Below are 23,513 nucleotides of genomic sequence, written 5' to 3' on the forward strand. Positions count from 1 at the left end.
TAACATATTATAATAAAGGAAATTCGATGTTCACCTAAATAGTTTATCTTGTAGTTGCCATTAAATAAAACTTTAAATTCTCATGTGTTTAATTCATTTTCTTTTAAAATATTTCAAAAAAACCATAATAGAAAAAGAAGGTGAAGGTTGTCAACAAGATTGTGACATGGATATTCAGCCACAAAATATTTAATTTTTAAACGAAAATAAGGTGAAAAATAATAATTAAATTATTTAATAGTGTAAACTTATTTAGAATTTTGTGTGAGATTAAACTTGTAACATATATAAAATATGCACTTTTAAGTTCATTAAAACAGATAAATTACATATAATCTTTCCAATTACATATTTAGTATATATTTATAATACATAATTTAAATATACAAAAATATAATAATTAAAACCATTAAAGTAATATGCATTTTATATGGAAGTGAAAATAACTCAATCTTAAGCATTCACGAGTACAAGTAAATATCTGCGATCAAATAATTATGCGACATGATTTTAAAAGTACTTTATTATAATTTCTTGTTAATAAAGTCTATGAATATTTATTAAATATCAATTCTTCTTATATATAACAAATATTCCATAGCATCATGTTATAAATAATCAATATACTAAGATCCATATTAACAATTCAATATTTTGGTTTGTTACACGAAAATGGATGTTTGATGAAACCTAATATATTGAGTAATTTAATCACAACTAATTCTAAGAATCAATATCTACATTTTTCCTCAAGATTTCTAAAGGTATGCTTCGTAGATTATTCCACACTTCATGCTTTAACAACATAACAAATCAACATAATAAAATATATTCCAAGCAAATTAGTATCTTGAAACAATTTTAATCAAAATTAATTCTAAAGTTCACTTTCCAAATATCCCTTTAAAATTCTAAATAAAAAAATTAGGGCTTTTATCATACCAATGCAAACATTATGAGCATATTGGATTACCAACATAAGATAGAAGAAGTAACTCACACTCATTGAAAATTAAGAGAAAATACATTCAATTTCATAGTAGTGACACATTTCAAAATATATATGAATAAATACCATCACATTAATAGGAAAGTCAATTTCCTAGTTGTCTATGATTAGCTTTGATCCCTTTAAAGAACAATGTTATCACAAAAGACTACTCTACCTAAATCAAAAAGCTATAGGAAGAATTAATTAGAGATAAGAAGGATTTATGAAAACTGATATCCTCTTTTAGATCAACAAAAATGATCTATTTATAGTGGTTTGCGAGATTATATTCCAAACATTCAGTATAAACACTTAAAAGGGATCTTACTTTTAACTTAAGTTTCATAATCTTAATTGGGTGTGAAATGATTCCTTAAATGTCATGTTTGCTTAGCTCTAAAGTGTTAATAATCGCTTGATCGAATGTTTGATGAAAGATGTTTTGTCATAATAAATTTGAATTGATTTTTCAATATGTCGCTTGAGCACTACAAGATAACCATTACATAACAATTAAATTTAGAAATAAAAAATAATTAGTCACTATATTAACTAAATTAGATATTGTTTTAGAGACTAAAAAATTATTGGTATCTAACCATTAGTTACCAAGGTTTTAGCTACTAAGATTTTATATTATAAATTGGTCTCTAAAAGATTAATATATACTAATTTAGAATATAAAGTAGTTAGTACTAGTAGTTAAAACCTTAGTAGCTAATTGTTAGATATCGATTTAGAAATTGTTTTATAAATTTTTATTAATAATAGAAACTACTTTAGATACCATTTTTTTTGGGTATAATTACCTTTTTGGTTAATATTCAATTTACTACAATGGTTTTTACAAAAATCAATTTGGTCATAAGATTTTTTAAAAATATACTTAAGTTGGTTCCATCTGTTAAATTTCCACCAACGATGTTAAGTGTTGATGATGACACACAGAAGGACACACGTGCACTATGAAATTGAACAAATTTATAAAGAGGGTGGCAATTGGAGGGTTTGAAAGGTTATTAAACATGAAGAAATTGGGAAAAAGATATTAGGACTTGTTTAATTGCAATCTGTGATTTGAGATTTGGGCGATTTGAATTCTTGATTGTGGTGTAGTGTTGACGATTTGGATTCTTGATTTCTAAGTTTATGTATTCTTTATTTTCATGATTGTGGTACACTATTGACGATTTAGATTCTTGAATTCAAAAGGCAACTTGAAGGTCATCTCAGAGTTCATCTTAAATTCAAAAACCTACTTGAAGGTCCAAAAGGCAAAAATTATTATGCAGCAAAACCAAAGATAAATTGTAGCAAAATCAAAGGCAAAGATTGCAAGCTCCCATGTGGGTCTTCATTATTGGTCTTATAATCACCACCATTCACATCCAAATCTTCCTCAAATGGGTCATGCTCTTCGAAAAGAAGGCATCGAGGATTGAGAGAGACTAGTGTTGTGCATCATCGTCGATAGACATTCTCATGCTTCCCTTCTTCTTTAATCTCCTTTCCCCAATTTCATTCTGCCTAAAAGTTAAAATAAAAAACAAAAATTTCATATAAGATAATGTCACAATACTACGCGTGCAAACCAATGTTACTGTGTGCGTCATGTCATCAACACTTAACGTCGTTGATATAAACTTAATGGAAGGAGTATCTAATCTACACGCAATTAAATATTAAAGTAATAACACTTATAAAAAACACTACAATAACTCTTTGTTATCAACACTTTTAGTTGTATAATCAAATAAAATAAAAATTAAATAAAGTTATGGATAAAAAGTTAAGAAAATGTTTGAAATTTAACGATGTTAAACTAAGGTTAAAAAACCTTTGTTATCTTGTTGAGATTTTAGAATAAATCTTTGAAATTTAATAAAGGTTTAAAAAGAATTTCGTTAATTTGTTGAGGTTGTAGAATAAATCTTTGGAACCTATACTGAGAGTTAAGAAAACCTCCGTTATTTTGCTGAAGTTTTAGAATAAATCTTTGAAATTTAACAAAGGTTAAAAAAAAACTTTTGTTATTTTGGTGAGGTTTTAAAATAAATCTTTTAATTTAGTGAAGGTTAAAAAAACTTTCATTATTTTATTGAGGTTTTAAAATAAATCTTTAAAATTTAACGAAGGTTAAAAGAACCTCCATTATTATTACAGAAGTTTTAGAATAACCTTATAGAAGTTTTAGAATAACCTTTGAAACTTAACGAAAATTAAAAAAATCTATATTAGTTAAATCAATTCTTAAAGTTATAACTTTCATTAAAACTCTTTTTTCCTAGGTTGGATTGCTTTAAATGCAAAGAAATACTCTTAAGACTTTTAAACAAAAAATGCGATTCATTAAAAAAAAGAAAGTATTATCTATGGATTTTTACTCACGAATTTTAATCCGTAGGTAAATTTAGTATTACCTACGAACAACATTACTTACAAATATGAATTCGTAAGTAAATTCAGCATTACTTACCAACTATTACCCACATATCTTATTACCTACAAACTTTTACCTACGAATCTGTTTACCTACAAACTTTTACCTACGAATCTCTATTACCTACCAACTATTATCATAATAATTATATACATAATATTTAAAATATTATTATAATTTTCATAAATAATAATAATATTTAATAATATTAAAAATAATTAATAATGTTAATAATTTTTATATTATTAACTATATTAATATTGATAATCTTACTAATAAGTATAATAATAATCATAATATGACAACAAAACTTAATTAGTGTAATGATTAAAACTTCTTTAAAATTTTTTTAATAGACTTGACTTTGAGTGTATGCAATTCAGTTCTAGCTTTAGTTAAATAATAAAGTAAAGAGAATTTTAATTTGTAATATAATTTTTTTCAAATTTGTTTAAAGGAGTAACTTCAATATGTGACATTCTGCATCCATAAAAAAATTATTTTAAATTATATATTTTGAAATATATTTCTTGAAAATACATCGTATAATATTAATTTTAATATTTTAAAATCTATAATTTAGAATATAACTCAATTGCACAGTCTAAAACTGAAATTGTATAAAAAACAAAAATTCACTTATAATTTATTTTTAGAAGAATAAAGATGTTAAAAGTAAATTTTCCTTTTTTTAAAAGTGTTACTTTTGACAATACTATAATTAAACTGGTGAAATGTAATTTCAAAACTACTCGTAAAAATTAGTTTTAAAATTATCTATATATCATCTCTCTTTTTCTTTATTATATTGATTTCCAGCTGTGAAACATCAAGTGACACGTTAATAAGGACGAAGACCACTTCAACCTACGATTCGGTTAAAGTTCATTCCATGATGTGTTATATACCTCCCTTTTTCCTACCATTAAACACCAACACCAACAACAACATTTCACAAACCAACAAGAACACACTCTCACTGTTTACCCTTACTTTGATTCAACTATGATCAAAGGTAAAGACTTGTATGAAGTTGTGGCAGCGATTGTGCCCCTCTACGTGGCTTTGTTCTTAGCATATGGCTCTGTCCGTTGGTGGAAGATCTTCACCCCAGAACAGTGTTCTGGTATAAACCGTTTTGTGTCGGTTTTTGCAGTGCCTTTCCTCTTCTTTCATTTCATATCCAACAATAACCCTTACACCATGAACTTCAGGTTCTTAGCCGCGGACTCTCTTCAAAAGGTTCTGATTTTGGTTGCACTTGTTCTGTGGAACACTTTCACCAAGTGGGGTAGCATTAACTTGACAATCACACTGTTCTCACTCTCCACTCTCCCCAACACACTCATCATGGGGGTCCCTCTTCTCAAAGCCATGTATGGAGACTTCACAACCACCCTCATGATTCAAATTGTGGTTTTCCAAATTGTGATTTGGTTCACTCTCTTGCTGTTCATGTTTGAATACAGAGGAGCCAAGCTTCTCATCTCAGAGCAATTTCCTGAGACAGCCGGAGCCATTGCCTCCCTAAGGGTTGATTCAAGTGTGAGCTCTCTAAACGGTAGAGAGCCATTGCATGCTGATGCAGAAATTGGAGAAAACGGAGAACTCCACGTGGTGGTGAGAAGCATGTCACGTTCTATGTCCATAAACAAGCCTTCTGCATTCAACAAGTCATATTCAACACCTATACCGTCTAGTCTCCAAAATGCAGGTTTTGAGAAAGGCATGGTGAATATGCATGAGAAAAGGTTTTGGAGGAGCAAGAGTGACGTGGTTTATCCATACCCCTCAGAAAAACCAGTGTTTGCAGGGTTTAACAGTGGTTTTATTTCTTCATACCCCTATCCAAAACCGGAGTTTCCAGGGTTTAACAGTGGTCGGGGCTTGAATGCATCATCAACTTCTGATGCTAATCAGAGACATGAAGAGAACGGATTTGCCATCATTGATTTTCCACACGGAACTGCTGCTTCAAAAGGTAACACTCATTGAGAAATCTTGCATGTCATTTACCACCAAAATGTAATTAATTATACGTATAATTTTACTTTAAAAGCAGTTAAAAATGATTAAATATAGACATGATTTATTTTATTTTACAAAACAGTTAATAGTGTTAGCAAGTTATTCACCATCAAGCATAGTTAGTTACATATGGTATATTGATTTGTCTAAAAGACATGCTAGTTTGAACTTTAAAGTGATTATAATAAATTTCTAAGATTATTAAAATGTGTAATAGTCAATCATTTGTGAAATAAAATTAACCATATTTAAAAGCATGTCATAGAATATTTTCAAACACTAATTTATATATGTAAATATCTCACTACAACAAAAAAAAGTTTTAACGAATATTATTTAGCAGATGTTAATATAATCATAGGAATTGATTTATTTAATTGAGATTTTTTTAAGCTTCGTTAATTTCTAAAGGTTATTCTAAAACTTTAGTAAAATAATGGAGATTTTTTTTTAACCTTGGTTAAATTTCAAAGGTTTATTTTAAAACTTCAGCAAAATAATAGAGATTTTTTTAACATTCGTTAAATTTCAAATGTTTATTTTAAAATTTTAACAAAATAACAAAGATTTTTTTAACCTTCGTTAAATTTCAAAAGTTTATTCTAAAACCTCAACAAAATAACAAAAGTTATTTTGACCTTCATTAAATTTCAAAGATTTGTTGTAGAACATCAATAAAACACTTTAGATTTTTCAAACTTCAATAAATAAATATAATTAAATCTATTTATAAAAAAATAATTAAAAACTATATATTTTTAATATATTTTATATATTATAACTAAATTCTCTAAAATTTTGAAAGTGTAAGTTACATTACAAATAAGTTTTCTAAAGTTTCAAAAATTTGTTTTAAAAACACAACATAACCTTGGATAATAAGTATCTCAACAACTAATCTTGGATAATAAGTATTTCAATAGTATTTGCATATTTATTATGATTGATGATAGTTGGTTTATATAGTTCCTAATTTTTTTTGTTATAATCTCATACTTCAAAAAACCTGACTTATTTTGTTTTAGCTTTTGATGTATGTATATTTTATGTGCAAATTTAGTTTTAGTTATAATTGTTAATATTTAATTCTCATAATTTTGAAATATTTTAAATTAAGACCTTTATTTTAAAATGCATCCAATAATTAATTCACTATGAAAGTGAGAAGTAATAAAGTTAATTTCTCCTTGCAATATGTTCTTGCAATTTTTGAAATCCTTGTACTAAGAACAAACATGCTTTGAAGTCCACATCTAGCAGATAATGCAATTATTTAGGATATATAAAGCGGTAGTAAACACTAGTTCTTAAGTTGGGACACTAAGGTGATGGAAGAAACAATATTGGAGTAAGAAGAAGATAATGTCTTATTTAGTGTTTCTTCTCCTTAGATATAATAAACATAAGTGTGGGTGAATTGTGATTCCTTGTTAGGACTGCTGTCGGCGGCCATTGAGCCTGTGCCGAAGAGCAATGTGTCTATGGTTGAAGACAAAAGTCAGGAGGATCGTTAGAAATGGTGGAAAATGAAGTTGAAGTATTTTACAAAGGTTCTTAAACCCATGGTATTTAATGGAGGTTTTGAAACTCATGGTATTTTACAAAGGTTGTGAAACCCATGGTATTTTAAGGAAGTTTTTAAACTCATGACAAAGGTTTTTAAACCCATAGTATTTCACGGGGGGTTCTAAAATACTTTTTCCGAGGTTTAAAAAACCCTTGAGGAACACATTCCTCATGGATGATTTCGCGGAGGAAGCTGCAACCCTAGGTAAAGGACTTAATAGAGGTTTTAATTATGGATAATGTAAAAATAAACTTAAGTTAAAATCATTTTTTCTTGTAGTGCGTGTTTCTAAAATTTCATTAAATTTATGGATATATGTTGAAACTGATTTGATTGTATATTATATATATATAAATGAAATATTTGATTGCATATTAAATGAAAGTTTTAAGTTTGGATAAAATAAATGAAAAGTTACAAATTGTGATTTGTGGAACCCATGCCAATTGCGGTGGATAAAATTTGCAATAATGACAAAGTGAGAGAATTTGTAGCAGTAAATGGACTTGTAATTGATGAAGAAACTGAACAACCTACAATGGCAATGGGACAAAAAGAGGTGAGAAATGAAGAAGTTGATACAAAATCAACAAATGCCACGTGCTATAGTCATGATAAATCTTATTCTCACCATGGTTTGGAGGAATCTCATAAGAAACCCTAATACCTATGCAAGTATTTTAGGTCTCATTTGGTCTCTCATATTTTTCAGGTATTTTTTTCATTTCTTTCTAACTATGTTTTTAAGTGTTTTTCCACAAAAAAAAAAAAAAAACTATTGTTAATAGTATTATTATTAGTATAATTCAATCCTTGTTTCATGTGCTAGGTGGAACATCAAAATGCCATCCATTATAAAAGGTTCCATTGAAATAATTTCTAATACAGGACTAGGAATTGTCATGTTCAGTCTTGGTACTTACTTCCTTCCAACACTTTTTTCTATTTTTTGCCAACAAATTTGGGTTCATCTTATTATAATGCCCTCTATTTTTGTATAAGATGGAGTAATATTCTTAGGATTGTGTTTTTATTTATCAACAAATAATATGATATATTTGAGGGGTGTTCCAATCCTATTATAAAGAGAAGGTCGAATAAAAGGGATATCCAACCAAACTTAGAAGACTCCAAGAGAACTACATACTCTTGTGTCCTAAAAGCAACATCATCAGAAAAGTTTCTCCAAAATCTTGCTTATTAATAACTATATGAAAAACCAACTGCTGAGAAATCCTATTTCACATGTACTTCTTAGGATTGTGTTAATTTATGTTGTATGTTGTAGTGACTATATAACAGTGGTTTACTGATTTGATCAGGTTTATTCATGGCATTACAACCGAAGATCATTACTTGTGGAAAAACCCTGACTTTACTTGCATTAGCATTGAAGTTCTTGGTTGGTCCATTTATTATTCTTGCAACCTCCAAAATAGTTGGTATGCATGGAATTCTTTTACGAGTTACAATTGTTCAGGTGAAATAAAAGCTAATTGTGATTCAAACTAATCAAATTGAATTTATAATATAGTTGTGTTATGATATCAATATTGTATAATTTTTTAGGCTGCTCTTCCCCAAGGAATTGTCCCTTTTGTATTTGCAAGAGAATATAATCTCCACGCTGACATACTCAGTACAACGTAAGTGTGTGTGTTTTTTTTTATAAAAATATTATTAATAATAAGAAATGCATTTGGTTAGAAATGGATTAAAAACATCAATAGAAGTTCTAAAAGGATTTTACACTTTTTTTGCAGGGTCATCTTCGGAATGGTGGTTGTGTTGCCTGTAACAATAATTTACTATGTAATTCTTGGACTTTAATAACAAGTTTCACATGGATATAGGATGGATGACATGTATTGTTAGATTTCTTATCTAAATTAATATATCTTTTAAGTAAATTATATTAACTTCTTATGTTTGCCTCAAATTATGCTCATTATCCCCCTGTTTGTTTACATTTATTTGAACTTTCTTATTAAAACATTCTTAATTAACGGTTTTATATTAAAGTTGATGGATAAAGTTATTTTTCTTATTTGGAGTGCCAAATATCAATAACTTTTTTTAAGGAGTTGTACACTAACGTAAACTAGTATTTTTATGTTTGTTAACTAGAACATATTATCCCTTTTAAGAACAATGTAAATATAATTTAAAAAAGAAAACTTATTTTATTGTAGTTAATCATGTGACCGTTGTAATTATGAATAAATATTAGGGGTGGTAAAATGGGTCGAGTTTGACCCACCAACCCACTGTCATTTAAATGAGATGGGTCAACCTTTCAACTTGTATTGGTCCGGTCTGCCTAACTTGTCAACTCGATAGGTCATAGGCAGGACGAGCTAGCCATACTACAATGGTCTTGTTCTGCCTCTTTTCACCTAATATGTTATAACCATACACAAATCTAATTAAACGAAATACACATGTAAATCAATAGTATAGTTTAAAATGTAATGTGATTAAAAAATATTTAAAACTTATTGTGTAATAGAAATTATTGAAAACTAACCCATCTATCTATCTTTCTATCTATTTCTCTCTCTCTCTCTCTCTCTCTCTCTCTCTCTCTCTATATATATATATAAATATATTATGTGTGTGTGCACGTGTGTATAAGTTTGTGTATGTGTTTTATTGTATGTCTTGTGTGTGTCTCTGTGTGTGTGTGTTTGTACACGTGTGTGAATGTGTTTGTTCGTGTCTGCATGTGTGTGCTAATGTGTTTTTTTTGTCTGTATGGGTGTGTCTACATGTCTATCTATATGTGTTTTTCTATGCGTGTGCATGTGCGTGTGTCTGTGCCTGCGTGTGCATGTGTGTGTCTGTGTGTGCATGTGTATATGTTTGTGTACGTGTTTCAATGTATGTCTTGTGTGTGTCTTTATGTGTGTTTATGCACGCGTGTGAATGTGTTTGTTTGTGTTTGCGTGTGTGTGCTTGTTTGTATGGGTGCGCCCGTGTGCCTATATATGTGTGTGTTTTTTTCTTTGCGTGTGTTTGCATGTAGGTGTCTATGTGTGGATGTGTGTATGTGTATGTCTATATTTGTGTGTGTGTGTCTTTGTGTGTGAGTGAGTGTGTGTCTCTATATCTATGTGTTTGTGTGTCTGTGAGTGTGTGCGTGTGTCTAAGTGTAGGTGTGTGCATGTATGTGTCTGTATGTTTTCGTGTGTGTATTTGTGCATGCGTGTATGGATGCATGTATGTGTGTCTTTGTGTATATGTATGTTTGGGTTTGTGTGTGTATGTTTGTTTGTGTTTGTGTTCATATGTGTGTGTGGATGTGATATGAGTTGATTAAGGGATTACCCATTATATGACACTTTCAAGAATTGGATCAAGATTCTACAAGCAATTCAAGAACACAACAAGAACAAGAGAACCAAATGGAAACCCATTTCAAGAACACAAATCAAGAAACCCATGGGAAACCCATTTCAAGAACATGAACCAAATAGAACATCAACAAGTAATTCCAACCGATAAAACAAGAACCAATGATAAACTATTGATTAGAAACATTCAATAACAACATTTGACCGATTGAAAATCAAGAACAAGAAACAAAACATGTTTTAGAGTTTTTAATATAGAATGGGTATGGAAGAAGAAGATGAAGAGTTGAAGAAACTTATGTGGTTGAAGACAATGGGAGTGATCACGCCACTTGGATGGTGGAAGGCTCCAAGATGAGTGAGAGTGCCGCCAGTTGAGGATTCCCAAGATCCACAAGATGAGACAAAGAGAAGGAGAGCAAGTCTCACAAAGAAACCACTCACTTCCAATTTCAATATTCAACTTTCAACTTGTGTTTACAAAAGCAAGGCTCCTCTTTATATAGGCATAAAGGACCGGTCATGAAAAGGTAAAAATACTACATGAAGAGTCACTTGTAAATTAAAAGGCAAGACATATGAAAAGACAAGGTAAATGCCACCCCTTTTCAAGTCACTTCCTTATTCTAGAAAAGTGACTTTTCCTACTACTTCCCTTTTAATGTTCTATCTTGAAACTATTCTAAAAATATTACAAAATATATTAATTGGCTTGGACCTCATCTTTTGAGAAGATAATAAGAAGAACTTCAAATGCTTTGGGCTTTGTCCATTTCTCCTATTAATGAGGTCTTTATTTGCTTGTTGAGATGACCCTTCAAGTGTAGCATCCTTGGTCATCTTTATGTATTTTTGGATCACCTCATGCCCTCCAAGTTGGAGAAAATTCGACCACGAATTTAGTACTCCTGCATAAGACAAAGTCAGATTGTAATTAGATAAGAAAATGCAAGAAGAGATAGGCAAACTTGACTTAGCATTTTGAAACGTTGATAAACAGACCATGTTGGAAAAGATTGTTTGAGAATGATGATATTCTTTGAAAAAAATCCTCTTAAAAGGTGAAAACCATTAGGAGGTATGTAAAAATCATCCCTAATATTTTTTAACCAAGATGGTGTTGAATTAGGAACCTTGGATAATGAAAAAGATAAAGAAGAAGAATACCTTGGAGGCTCAAGTTGAGGCATAGCACGAGTCAACATGATTGATTTAGTGGATAAAGTATTGTGACTCGGTTTAGTACTTACTTCTTTTGCTTTCTCATTTTCTCTTTTAGTTTTCATTTTTATTTGGTCTTCATGAATCTCTTGGGGAGAGAGGGGTTTTAAGGTAACCTTGCGCCCTTGGAAGGAAAAAGACATTGTATTGGATAGGCCATCATGTAAAACATGTCTATCATATTGCCAAGGCCTTCCTAAAAGAACATGAGTTGCTTCCATTGGTACAACATCACATAAAACCTCATCTTTATACTTTCCTATTGCAAAATTAATGAGGACTTATTTGTTAACCATGATTTCACCTTCGGTACTAAGCCATTGTAATTTATAGGGCTTGGTATGAGAGATAGTGGATAAGGCTAACTTCTCCACAACTCTTGTACTAGCCACATTAGTACAACTACCCCCATCAATAATCAAGGAACATAACTTGTTGGTGATAAGACAGTGGGTGTGAAAAATATTTCTCTTTGGGTATCATCCAAAGGTTTTGGAATTGTGCCCAACATTCGCCTTATCATCAATAAGTCACCTTCACAATGTATTTCACACTCATATTCACCTGGGGACCTAGGAGATGTAGAATGTCTAGATGAATCGGAATCATGCTCACTAATCACTACCCCATCATGTATAAACATATTTCGTTTAGAAGGGCAATTAGAAGCTATGTGACCATATCCTAAGCATTTAAAACATTTCTTACTAGACGATTTTGTTGGTGACTTAGGATTAGAAGTTGAAGGCTTAGAATCCCTAGTTTTGAAAGATGATTCTTTAGGAGGATACTTTGAAAAAGATTTGTTTTTATTTTTCCAAGAGTTGTTGTAATAGCCATCATTATGAGTATTTTTAAAGCATTTTTCTTTGAAAATTGAGATTCAACCTTGATGGCAAGGTGAACCAAATTTTGTAAAGATGAATACTGATGAAGTCCCACAACATTTTGAATATCCCTTCTAAGACCACTCACAAATCTAATCATTTTAGCTTCCTCATTTTCATGCATATCTACTTGGATTAAAAGCGTTTTTAGCTCCTTGAAATAAGCATCCACACTTAGCGTGCCTTGGTGAAGCCGTTGGAGCTTCAACAATAGGTCTTTCCTAAAGTGTGGTGGAACAAATCTATCGCACATACACTCTTTAAATCGTTCCAAGAAACCACGGGAGATCTCTTGTTTAGTCCAATGTCCATAAGAGTCTTATGCCACCATTGCATGGCATAGTCTAAAAATTCTAAAGAAGCTAGTTTAACCCTTTAGTCTTCAAGGACCTCATGTACATGAAAAATTTGCTCAACCTTTGCCTCCCAAACCAAATATACATTAGGATCACCATCCCCACTAAAACTAGGCAATTTTAGAATTGGAAAATAAGGCTTTGCCACATTTTGGCGCCTATCTTCATGATGATGATGGTGATGATGCCTCCTCCTTCCACTTTCTTCTCCATGAACGTGAGAAATGGAAGAACTTCTTGAAGAATGTCTATGAGAATGACGGCTTCCAAGGTTGGAATGGTTGGACCTATCAAGAGTCACTTCAAGTCTTTGTAATCTTTCCTCCAATTGTTTCATGACTTCATCTTTTTGTGCAAGGGAGCATTTTGCCTCCTTCAATTCACCAATAATAAATTCTCTTTGTGGAGAGTGTGGTTTGGAAGATTCACCACTTGAATAGGTAGCCATTGCCAAAATGAAAACAACAAACACAATGAACAAACAATTTCAAGAAAACAAGGTTAGAAAAGTGAACAATTATGTTGCGGTGATGGAAGTTAAAGGCACTCAAAGCACTCCAAGAAATAATTCTCAAATGAAAGATGTCAAAGCAACTCACTCTTTCTCAAAGCCAATACACCACAAAACTTTAAGGAACAATAAAAGACAATCAATAAAAGATGTAAACAAGAAAAGGCTATAGCAAAAGGAACACAAGATATATGACAAACTCAAAGAATATTGAATGAAAAGACAATCAAGAAAATAAGGGACTCAATTAAAAGATAGCACTCAAAAGGAACCTAGAGAAAAGCACTAGAATAGGATGAAGAAAACCAAAAAACAACACTACTGGAAATTGTGTAAAAACTGTGCGTAACTTTAAAGATTTATCTGGAACTTGAGAATGCAAACTGAAATATGAAATTTAAACCAATGAAACTTCAAGATGTTATCTCAATTTGGGCCCTGGAATCACCCACAAACAGTATACCAATTAATTGTGATAAATTTCCGAAAATCACTGCCCATCACCGTTTTTCCAAAGTCATAATTTTTGCACTCTGTACGTATTTGATTTATCATTTTTTTTGTACTTGGAATTTTGAAACACTTATTTTTTTTCACTCTCTTGTAACACTTCAAACTACATAAATCCAGAGTTTCAGAATTTTTCTCCAACAATTGTAATTTGCATAAACAAAACAGTCAGCACAGTTTCATACAAAACAGAGGAAACCTATTCTGGAATTAAAAACAAAATTGAGAACTTCAAAAGACACAATAGAATTGATGTTTAAGAACTTGTATGAACCTAACACACAAGCATGAACTCAAAACTAAAAATAAAAGGCACCAAAGGATAAAAACAGTAATATAAAACTGCACTCAAATAAAATCAATCAACCAAAATTATCAAGAAAAGTACTACATAGAATTGATGACATTATAGGAGAAAACATGACTTGACACAAACACAATTAATTGCAACAATTAAAACAACAAGAAAGTACTCAAAATAAGGCAAAAACAGAATGCTAATGACAAGTATATGAAAGTAAAGAACAAGAATGTAAAGTTCTTGAATTAAAAGTGCCAAAAATAACTCAAACACACAAGAACACACCTAGGACTCATGATACCACATGATGTGAGTTGATATAGGAAAAAACACTTTCAAGAATTGGATCAAGATTCTTAACCATTCAATGACTCATCAAGAACACAAAATTAGAAACAAGAACACCACAAGAATTAAAACTACCGATTGAAACACAACAAAGAACAAAACCCACCAACTGAAACTCAAGAATTCAATATAGCAATGAGTTTCTATGGAAACCGAAACAAGAACAACATGTACAAAGGAAAGGAACCGAACAAAAAGAAGAACAAGTGCAGCAAATGAAATGAAAGCACAAAAGGAAACAAATGAATCGATTGGAATTGAAAAACTACAAGAAAACAACAAATGAGTAATTATGGAAGATGAAAGGAGATGAACTTATGTGGTTGATGATCCTTGGAGTGTTTCACGCCACTTGAAGGGTGGAAAAGCTTGAAGATGAGTGGATGCCGCCACTTGAGAGTCCCAAGAACCTCCCAAGATAAGACTAGGAAGAATAGTAGAGAACAAGTCTCACACAACTCTCTCACCAATTTGGTATAGTTTCTTTACTCAAAAATTCAATTTCAAACTTATGATACAAGGCACCATGTACCTCTATTTATACAAGGCAAGGGAGTTGGAAGAGTCACTCTTCTAGTTCCTTCTCTAAAGTAGTGCCTAAGAGTCTTACATGAGAGGTGTCTTTTGGTTTTCCTTTTTGACACTTTCCTAAAGCTACTCCTATATTATCTACAAACTTTATACAAGGGTGATTACAAAAAAGAGAAAGCATTTATGCTCTTTTCTCAAAACTTTAGACTTGCTCCTTGTAATTCTTCCTTGAGATTATTGGGCTTGGACCTCAATATTAAGAACACTAATAGGAAGAACTTCAAGTGTTGTGGTCCTTGACCATTCCTCTTATTGATGACATCTTTAAATGCTTGTTGAGATGACCCTTCAAGTATAACATCCTTGATCATCTTTAAGTGTTTTTGGATCATATCAGGATGTGTGTGTGCGTATGTGTCAAAGTAATGTTTTGTCGTTTTCTTGCTTCGACAAAAATGCAGAGGGGGATGGAGCTTGCAGGGCTGCGAAGTGCGTTGTGCTCTTTTTTCAAAAGCTGCAAAAGGAACATGTGGCCTTGTGAAGAGGAGGAACGTCCCAATTTCAGAGCCAAAATTTGTCTAGAGGCTATGATCTGTTTAGTCAATATCTTCTTAATAAGGAGAATTAAATTATGCTTCCTTTGGCATATCAAATGAATACATAGCTAGCTCTAGTCAGACAATCAATACTACTGGAAGACCTGCATTACAATTTACTCAAACATCCTATGTGTCTCCGACAGAACCAATTTTCTTCTACTGATGCTCTTGTTCACTGTGCTATCCGAATTAGTGTAGAGGGTTGGCGATAGCTAGGCAGTAAAAGACTAAGAGGCTACTGGTTTGGTTCTGAAATTTGGTGTTCACAAGGACATCATTTTGAGGTTCTTGGTTTTTGGGTTTTGCAGTCTGCAGTGTTTGTAGTTTGCAAACGGCAATTTGGAAACTGTTTTAAAATCTAAAATTTTCTGCAATATCGATTTATGTTTATTCAAAGCAGTTTTGTGCCTTGCTTATTGATAGCTGTAACGGGTTTGAATACCCCTGTATGTTTTCTGCAGCTTTAGCCAAACAACGTAGACATGCATTGCTTGGTCTGGTTTGAGAAAGATTAGGTTGATAATAAATCGTTATTGTAAAAAAATATAAATACTCCTAAAGTCTCATTTTTATTTAACTTATTTATTATTGATAATAAAAAATCTAATTTAAGTTGATGTTAAAAATAAAAAGCCAGTAAAATTAAATATATATATATATATATAATAAATGAAGATGATAGTCATCAATACTTTTAACATTTATTAAAGTTTTGGCTCATCTTAATAAAGAATCTACGTATACTCAAATACATGAATAAAAATTAATATTATCAAAATTATTTAAAAACAAAAGAGGAGTCAAAATATTTTTAAGCTTTTTTCTTCGCATAGGTGTGAGGATTTACGCAAAAGCAAATCATATGAATATATATTTTTATATATACGTTTATATTTTCATATTATTAATTTATTAATATTTAAATTATAATAAAATAAATATAATTAATTGTATAATTTAATATAAACATAATAATAATAATTATTAAAAAAATATTAATAAATAATTAAAAGAATAATTATAATAAGTAATAAATAATAAATAATATATTTATGAAATAAAAATTAAATAAATAATTAAAACAATTATAAAGAATAAAGAATAATAATTAATAATATTATTATTTATATAATAATAATATTATTATTAATTATAAAAAATAAATATATAAATAAATTATTTATTTATTATTATTCATATATTTTTAAAAGTAAGGGTAAATTTGTAAACTTACATTTTACACCTTTTAAAAAATTAAAAATTTCTACATAACCATCACAATAGTCACAAAATTCAATAAACTTTCCTTACAAATATACTCTAACATACCAGAATCCAAACAACCTCACTTTCCTTTCAAATCATTCCAAACTATGAAGCTCGGACACGCTTCATCATCTCCGCTTCTGCGCGTCAGACGCGTATTGGATACAAACAACTGATAGACACAAGGACTATACAGTGTCGGATGCATTGAGCTAGGCCGGACACGACCCAGTTTGTGGACACGCGGATGACACTTTTAAGTTAATGTTGTAGTGGACGGGAGAAGAAGAACGGAGAAGATGAAGGGTGGAAAGGAAGACAAAGAAGGCAAAATGAAAACGAATAAGAAGATGAAGGGTTGCAGAGAAAATATTTAAAAATAAAAGTGAAGACTGTACCTACATATTTTGAACTGGGAAATTGGGAAATGCATTCTTTTAGTGTCCCGGTGTTGACATCCTCTGCACAGTAACACACATTTGACGCTGTAGACGTGGCAATGACATAGCAGTGTGAGATTGAGTTTGTTGACATGGCACGTTCGGTTGGAATTTATGAAATAATAAATTTTTAGGTTAAATTGAATCCCGCTATTTTTGCTCTCTTGTTCAACTTCATAGTGTAGTGCTTTCGTTTGTTCTCAGTTCCTCTGTTTAGTTCGAGTTCTTAGTGGCTGGTCCCTCTTCGATTCTGTTTCTATTCGTTTTTATTGTGACAATGACATCCTTCCATTTTCGTGTTTGTTGTCGTTGGTCTCTTCACTGACTTCGTCGTCGGTGTGGTGCATTTTCCATGGTATTCTAGTTGGTGATGGCACTGTGTTTTCCGGTGTGGTGCAGTTTGTTCTCTTCTTCTGTTGGTGTGGTTTTGGTTTGGTCTTGGTGTTGGTATTGTCATGGTGAGTATGTGTGCTTTCCTTGGTTGTGTTCCCTTTGAGTGAGTGAGTGTTCCTTGAGTGGTCATGGTAGGGTTTTTAGGTTAGTTTAAAACTAATTAGGATGGAATGAGCTGTATAATTTTTTTTTGTTTTGTTTTTCTTCCTTCATTTGCCCCTTTTGCATTTCAGCATATGTTTGTCCTTTTATGAATTTTGTGTTTTATCTGTGGTCGTGACTTAATTATGTGACAGTAGAATGTGAATTGCAGTATTGAAAGTTGAATAGAGGATGGTCAAAATTTCTAAGTTGAATGCTTTTGTATATCTAAAAATAATTTTGAATTTATGAGTTGATTTTATGGAAATTGAAGCGGGAACATTAGTGTATGTGACTAAGGCACAATGTTTTGCTATAGGATGCAAGATTATGTATTGATATATAGAGAGTATATATAGGATAGCAAAATTGTTTTATGAAGTGTACATTGGCCTTACAAACTCCTGAATTTGCTGACTTTGTGTTTTGTTCATGCTATGTTTGTTTTTGAAGCAAAAATATGGCAAAAGAGTATGGTGTGAAAGTTGACGAAGTTAATGTATGTTTGTCTTAATAAGTATATTTTGTTTTTGTATAACTTTATTTCAAGTAATTGGTTTATTGTTTACAATTGTAGATTAGGGTGAGACACAAAGTATATAGAAAATATCATTGAGATTAATGATATGTTATCTTCCTCCCAACGTAAGAGAATTGAAAGTACACCCTTTAAATGATTGTTTGGATTAAAACAACCATTAATTATTTCAAGTTCTGTTTTAAAGGAATTGGTTATTAGGTGGTCAATTGAGGACCAATGATTTAGAATAAGGCAACATCTTGTGCCATTTAGTCCTTTTGATGTTTGTATTAGTTTGAGATTAGGAATTATTGTAAAAAATGTTGAATTAGAAGACGATGAGGGGGGCTTGGTTAAAAATTTATTTGTTGGGGAGGAGATCAAAATAGTTGGCATTGTGAATAAGTTGAAGAACAATAAAATAAGAATAAAAAGAGATGTTAATGTATTCTATAGACTGTATATATTGCTTGGGTTTGTTGTTTTTTATTTTCCGCAAACATCTAGGTCTTTTGGTAGTTTTTTTGATGGAGTAATTGGTGATTCATTTATTGAAGTTTTGAAGTGGTAGTTTTCATTTATTTGAATTCTTTTATTGGAATTTTTTCATATTGTATGGGATTGGGATCTATCAAAGGAAGAAAAGACGTTGGATATAGTGTTTGAAGCACGACATTTTGGTGGAGAGTCCTCGCCAAAATGTAGTGAGAATAATGAATCCTCCTTCACTTCCATTGATTTGGAAAGCGTTTTGTCTGAGCAACGACAGTGTCGACAAAAGACCGAGGCAAATGGCATTTGCATTAGCACCCTTGAAAACAAAATTAGATTTCTACCAGAACAAGTCTTGAAGGGCAACCATAATGGGGAGTCATCACCATACAAGACAATAACGCTAACATAAAGTAATACGCATGATGATGTTGATTGTGAGCTTATATACCGGACTTTGACCTCCGGTCTTGATGAAGAAGACATTAAGTTTGTCAATATTAAAGTGTGAATTTTTTTGTTATGGAGTAAAAACATGATTTTTTAATATGATGTTTGTCTTTGTGTAGAGTCGTAGTTGAGGTAAATATGCAGATCCTGACAAAAGTCAACATCCATTCGCTTAGGCCTAAAGGGAAAGTGGACAACATGGTAAAATTGATAGTCATAATTTTACATATAAAGTTTGATATACAATTTACCGATGATTATCGTTTGTAGGTTATTTTTTTGCGTGTAGTAAAATTATGTACGATGAAAAAAAAAAAGTGGAAATGGCAATCTGAAACAGGTTTATGAATTAAAGTATTTACAGAAGGGCAATTCTATAAAGTTATTGATTTTATTATTTGCATTTAAATGAGCAAAATCTGAACGAAACAAAACAGTGAGATCAAAGTCAAATCTCATTCTACTTGAACTCATTCTCCACAACAAGGACTAAGCAGGTGATGCTTTTCTCCAACTTGTATGCGGAAGCCAATCCATTATTTTACTTTGATTATTTTAATTCTTGGTCAAAAGAATTTCCACACTTCAATTGATTTTTTTTTTAATTATTGATTTCTTTTATAATAAAGATTACTTTTAACATGCTTGTTGCTTGTATTACAAAAGGTCACAAAAATGGATACATGGAACAAACTTAATATAGATACAAGCGATCTTGCCGCTTTTGTACAACGTTGCTACACAAACACAACCACCAAATTAATTTTAGGACTGAGTGACAATGTTCAAACTGCTCTATTGAATCACAATTCAACAGAACTACAAAACACAACAATTTATGAACGAAATTGTTGACACAAATCATCAACGTGATTTCACCAGCACTCCATGCAGAACAATTTATTCAATTTTATGGTTAGCTAATGATCATCATGCTTTTCATTTCACACATTATCTTTATCGTTACCCAACTTCTCTTTCGAAAGAATCAATGCAAGGGGTTAATTCATTGCACACTCATGATCAAGTTTATGTCGTTTCTGTCTATTCGCTAAGACTTGTTGCAAACAACTAATAACTTTCTCTAGCATCCCACTCACTGCCTCTTGATGATCAACTACGCAACTCAAGGCCTTTTTTCTTTAAGAATCTCTACAAGTTGACACTATTTTTTCACGTTTCCCTTCTTTTGAGTCGAGACTTCTTTCATGCCTCTTTCACAACTTCTTGACGAAGCTCTTCCTCTCTCAAAGCAACCTCAACAATAACATATTCATCAACAACATAACAAGTTCAAACATAAAAGTATTTTTTTATAATTTAAATTAACTTTTAAATAGTAATGTTTTATTAAAGATTAATACTTTAAAATAAAATTAAACTTTAACTGAGAAGAAATAAAATATTTTAAATCAAAATATTTTATATTTAATTATAATATTTTAAATAACTTTAAATAGATATAACTAGTTATTAACTTAGTTATTGATAAATGATTATATAAATATAATTAATTACTGATAATTTTTTTATGACTAAATAAATATAACCACTTAATGATTAATGTGTTTATCTTTTTGTTAAATTTTTCTATAAATATTTTTTTAAAAAAAATCAGATTAAAAAGTATATAGTATATTTTCAAATATATATATATATATATATATATATATATATATATCGTTTTTCAATTTAGCTGTATCTTAATTCGTGTTTGTATCTATGCCTGATAGATTCCAAATCTCTTTTTCCAAACATACGCTTAGGGATGTCAAAATAAAGTATAACCACTTTTCAACTCTTTATAATAATAAAATATTATTTTAAATTAAAATATTAATTTATTAGAATGTTAAGTAAATCTTTTTACAAAGGTGTTAATGTATGAGAATCCTTTCTCATATCTTTGATTAGATATGAACCGAAAGACTTAAGGGTACATAAACATCTTATCCTTTATTACTAAATTCTTAAATTCAATAACTATAAATTATTCTTTCAACGTTAAAATAATGTCCATTCAGAATATAGGCAGTTTTTTTAATAATTTAAAATCCACTTGTAATTGACACATGTGATACTTCAATTAATCTAAATTCGCGTTAGTTTCCTGCTGAAAATATACTCGGTACATCTGAAACCACCAAATTCCAGGTTACTTTAGGTGCATGTTGCTTTAATAAATACAAAATAAAGACCTTCATTGACTGCACATCTCTCTCCATCTGCCTGCAGGCAATAGATTTCACGCCGGTTTTTGGCTATGGGGTTATTTTTTTTTGTTTTTTATCAAAATGGGGTCCGTTTAAAAAAATTACAAATTTAGGTAAGCCGTATCAATTCGACACGACTTCATATGTACAAATCGTCCCAATTAGACACGACTTTGTCATGTCAACTTGGCACGACTTCTACCCTGTTATAATTTTTTTTAATTTTATTGTTTATATATTGAGTAGTAAGTTATGTAATGTTAAAAATTAATTTGATACATAATTTTCTAAGAGTGTTAGTTTTAAGAAACAAAAAATTGGATAATCGTGTATGGATCATGTTTGACGATAATGTAATACAATAACTTGATTATTTGATTAATTAAAAAATAAAGAAAATTGTTATCGAAGAAAATTATGACAAGATAGAAGTTGTGTTAAGTATGAGATGGTAGAGTCGTATCTAATTGGAACGATTTGTACATATGAAATCGTGTCGAATTGACACGACTTGCTTAAATTTATAATTTTTTTTAAAAAATCCCATTTTAGTAAAAAAAAAAAAAAATATAACCACATAGACAAAAACCCGATTTCACGCACGTCCATTTGACGAAATAGCTTAATAAAATATTTATTCAATAAGACTATATTCCCATGAATTTCTCCACATACTCATACCAAACACTGATAGAACTGGAAATGTCATCAGTCCAAATAAACTCTTTCAAAGGAGTTATCCGAAGCATAGTATGATGAAGTGTTTAAGGATTCCTGCTATGATTATAAAGTTCTATTATTCATAATTTGAAGTACGAAGCACATGTTTTTCGGTTCTACATTGTGCATCCATGATACACATAGCACGGTAAAGAAATGCTTGAAAAGAAGAACTAAGAGTAATCCTTGGGAGAATATGTAAAGTAAACTACACTCTTAGCATGACAATGGTAGCTGTTACACCTCTGATTTTTGCGTATACTTAAAAACACCTTTCTGAACATCAGAAGTGGGTGGTTCAGTTAGAACCTGGAGGGTACTTTGGGTGTGGTGGCTTCCCGTATGGTGGCTTGTAAACTGGTGGTTTCTCTACTGGGGGCTTGTGAACTGGGGGTTTGTAAACTGGTGGTTTTTCTACTGGAGGCTTGTGAACAGGTGGCTTGTAAACTGGTGGTGACTTATAAACAGGGGGCTTCTCATATTGAGACTCCTGCACTGGTGGCTTCCCATACGGTGGCTTGTGCACTGGTGGTTTCTCAACCGGTGGCTTGTGAACTGGTGGCTTGTAAACGGGTGGTTTCTCAACTGGTGGCTTGTGAACTGGTGGCTTGTAAAGTGGTGGTGACTTATAAAGGGGGGCCTTCTCATATTGAGACTCATGCACTGGTGGCTTCCCATAGGGTGGCTTGTACACTGGTGGTTTCTGAACTGGGGGCTTATACACTGGTGGTTTTTCTACTGGGGGCTTGTAAACTGGTGGTTTTTCTACTGGGGGCTTGTAAACTGGTGGCTTTTCTACTGGGGGCTTGTACACAGGTGGCTTCTGAATGGGAGGCTTGTAGACAGGAGGCTTGTCATAGTTAGCAAGCCCTTGAGGGGACAGAACCAGAGCTGCAAAGAGCAGAACTAGGAAGCTTAAGGAAGCCATGTTGTTGATGTTTTAGTTGTTGAATAACACAACCAATGCTTGTTATTTATACTAGTTAGGGGACTTATACTGCTAGATACATGTCTCAGTCTATTCTAGTTATTCTATGACGCACTATCTATATACCTGTCTGTACAGTCAATCTTTGGTATGGATTTTTCTATGAACGTGTAGATGCCTTTTGTCTTTTTTTGGTTGCAAAGTTGGAAATTAAAGGAGAACAATTACCTTTTTCACTTTTCAATGGGTTAGTCCAAATAATTGAGTAGTAGCTAGTTTCAGTTTTGCTTCTCCAATTCTTTAGTAA

The 23,513-nt window shown here is 31.2% G+C and overlaps 2 protein-coding genes across 2 annotated transcripts; one reads left to right on the plus strand and one right to left on the minus strand.

Moving 5' to 3' along the window:
- Positions 1-4,341: 4,341 nt before the first annotated feature.
- Positions 4,342-8,959, plus strand: LOC137822737 (auxin efflux carrier component 2). The gene is given in 7 exon segments (XM_090295568.1): positions 4,342-5,412; positions 7,506-7,637; positions 7,639-7,738; positions 7,856-7,941; positions 8,349-8,506; positions 8,596-8,672; positions 8,790-8,959. Coding segments are annotated over 7 exon segments (1,596 nt in total). The 5' UTR covers positions 4,342-4,436; the 3' UTR covers positions 8,857-8,959.
- A 13,379-nt stretch (positions 8,960-22,338) lies between these two features.
- Positions 22,339-23,289, minus strand: LOC137821581 (uncharacterized). Its single transcript, XM_068626238.2, has one exon. The coding sequence runs from the start codon at positions 23,204-23,206 to the stop codon at positions 22,577-22,579; it is 630 nt and encodes a 209-aa protein (XP_068482339.1). The 5' UTR covers positions 23,207-23,289; the 3' UTR covers positions 22,339-22,576.
- Between the last annotated feature and the right edge of the window lie 224 nt (positions 23,290-23,513).

The sequence above is a fragment of the Phaseolus vulgaris genome, chromosome 9 (assembly GCF_051622355.1).
Source record: "Phaseolus vulgaris cultivar YP4 chromosome 9, ASM5162235v1, whole genome shotgun sequence".
In the NCBI taxonomy this organism is placed as follows: domain Eukaryota; kingdom Viridiplantae; phylum Streptophyta; class Magnoliopsida; order Fabales; family Fabaceae; genus Phaseolus; species Phaseolus vulgaris.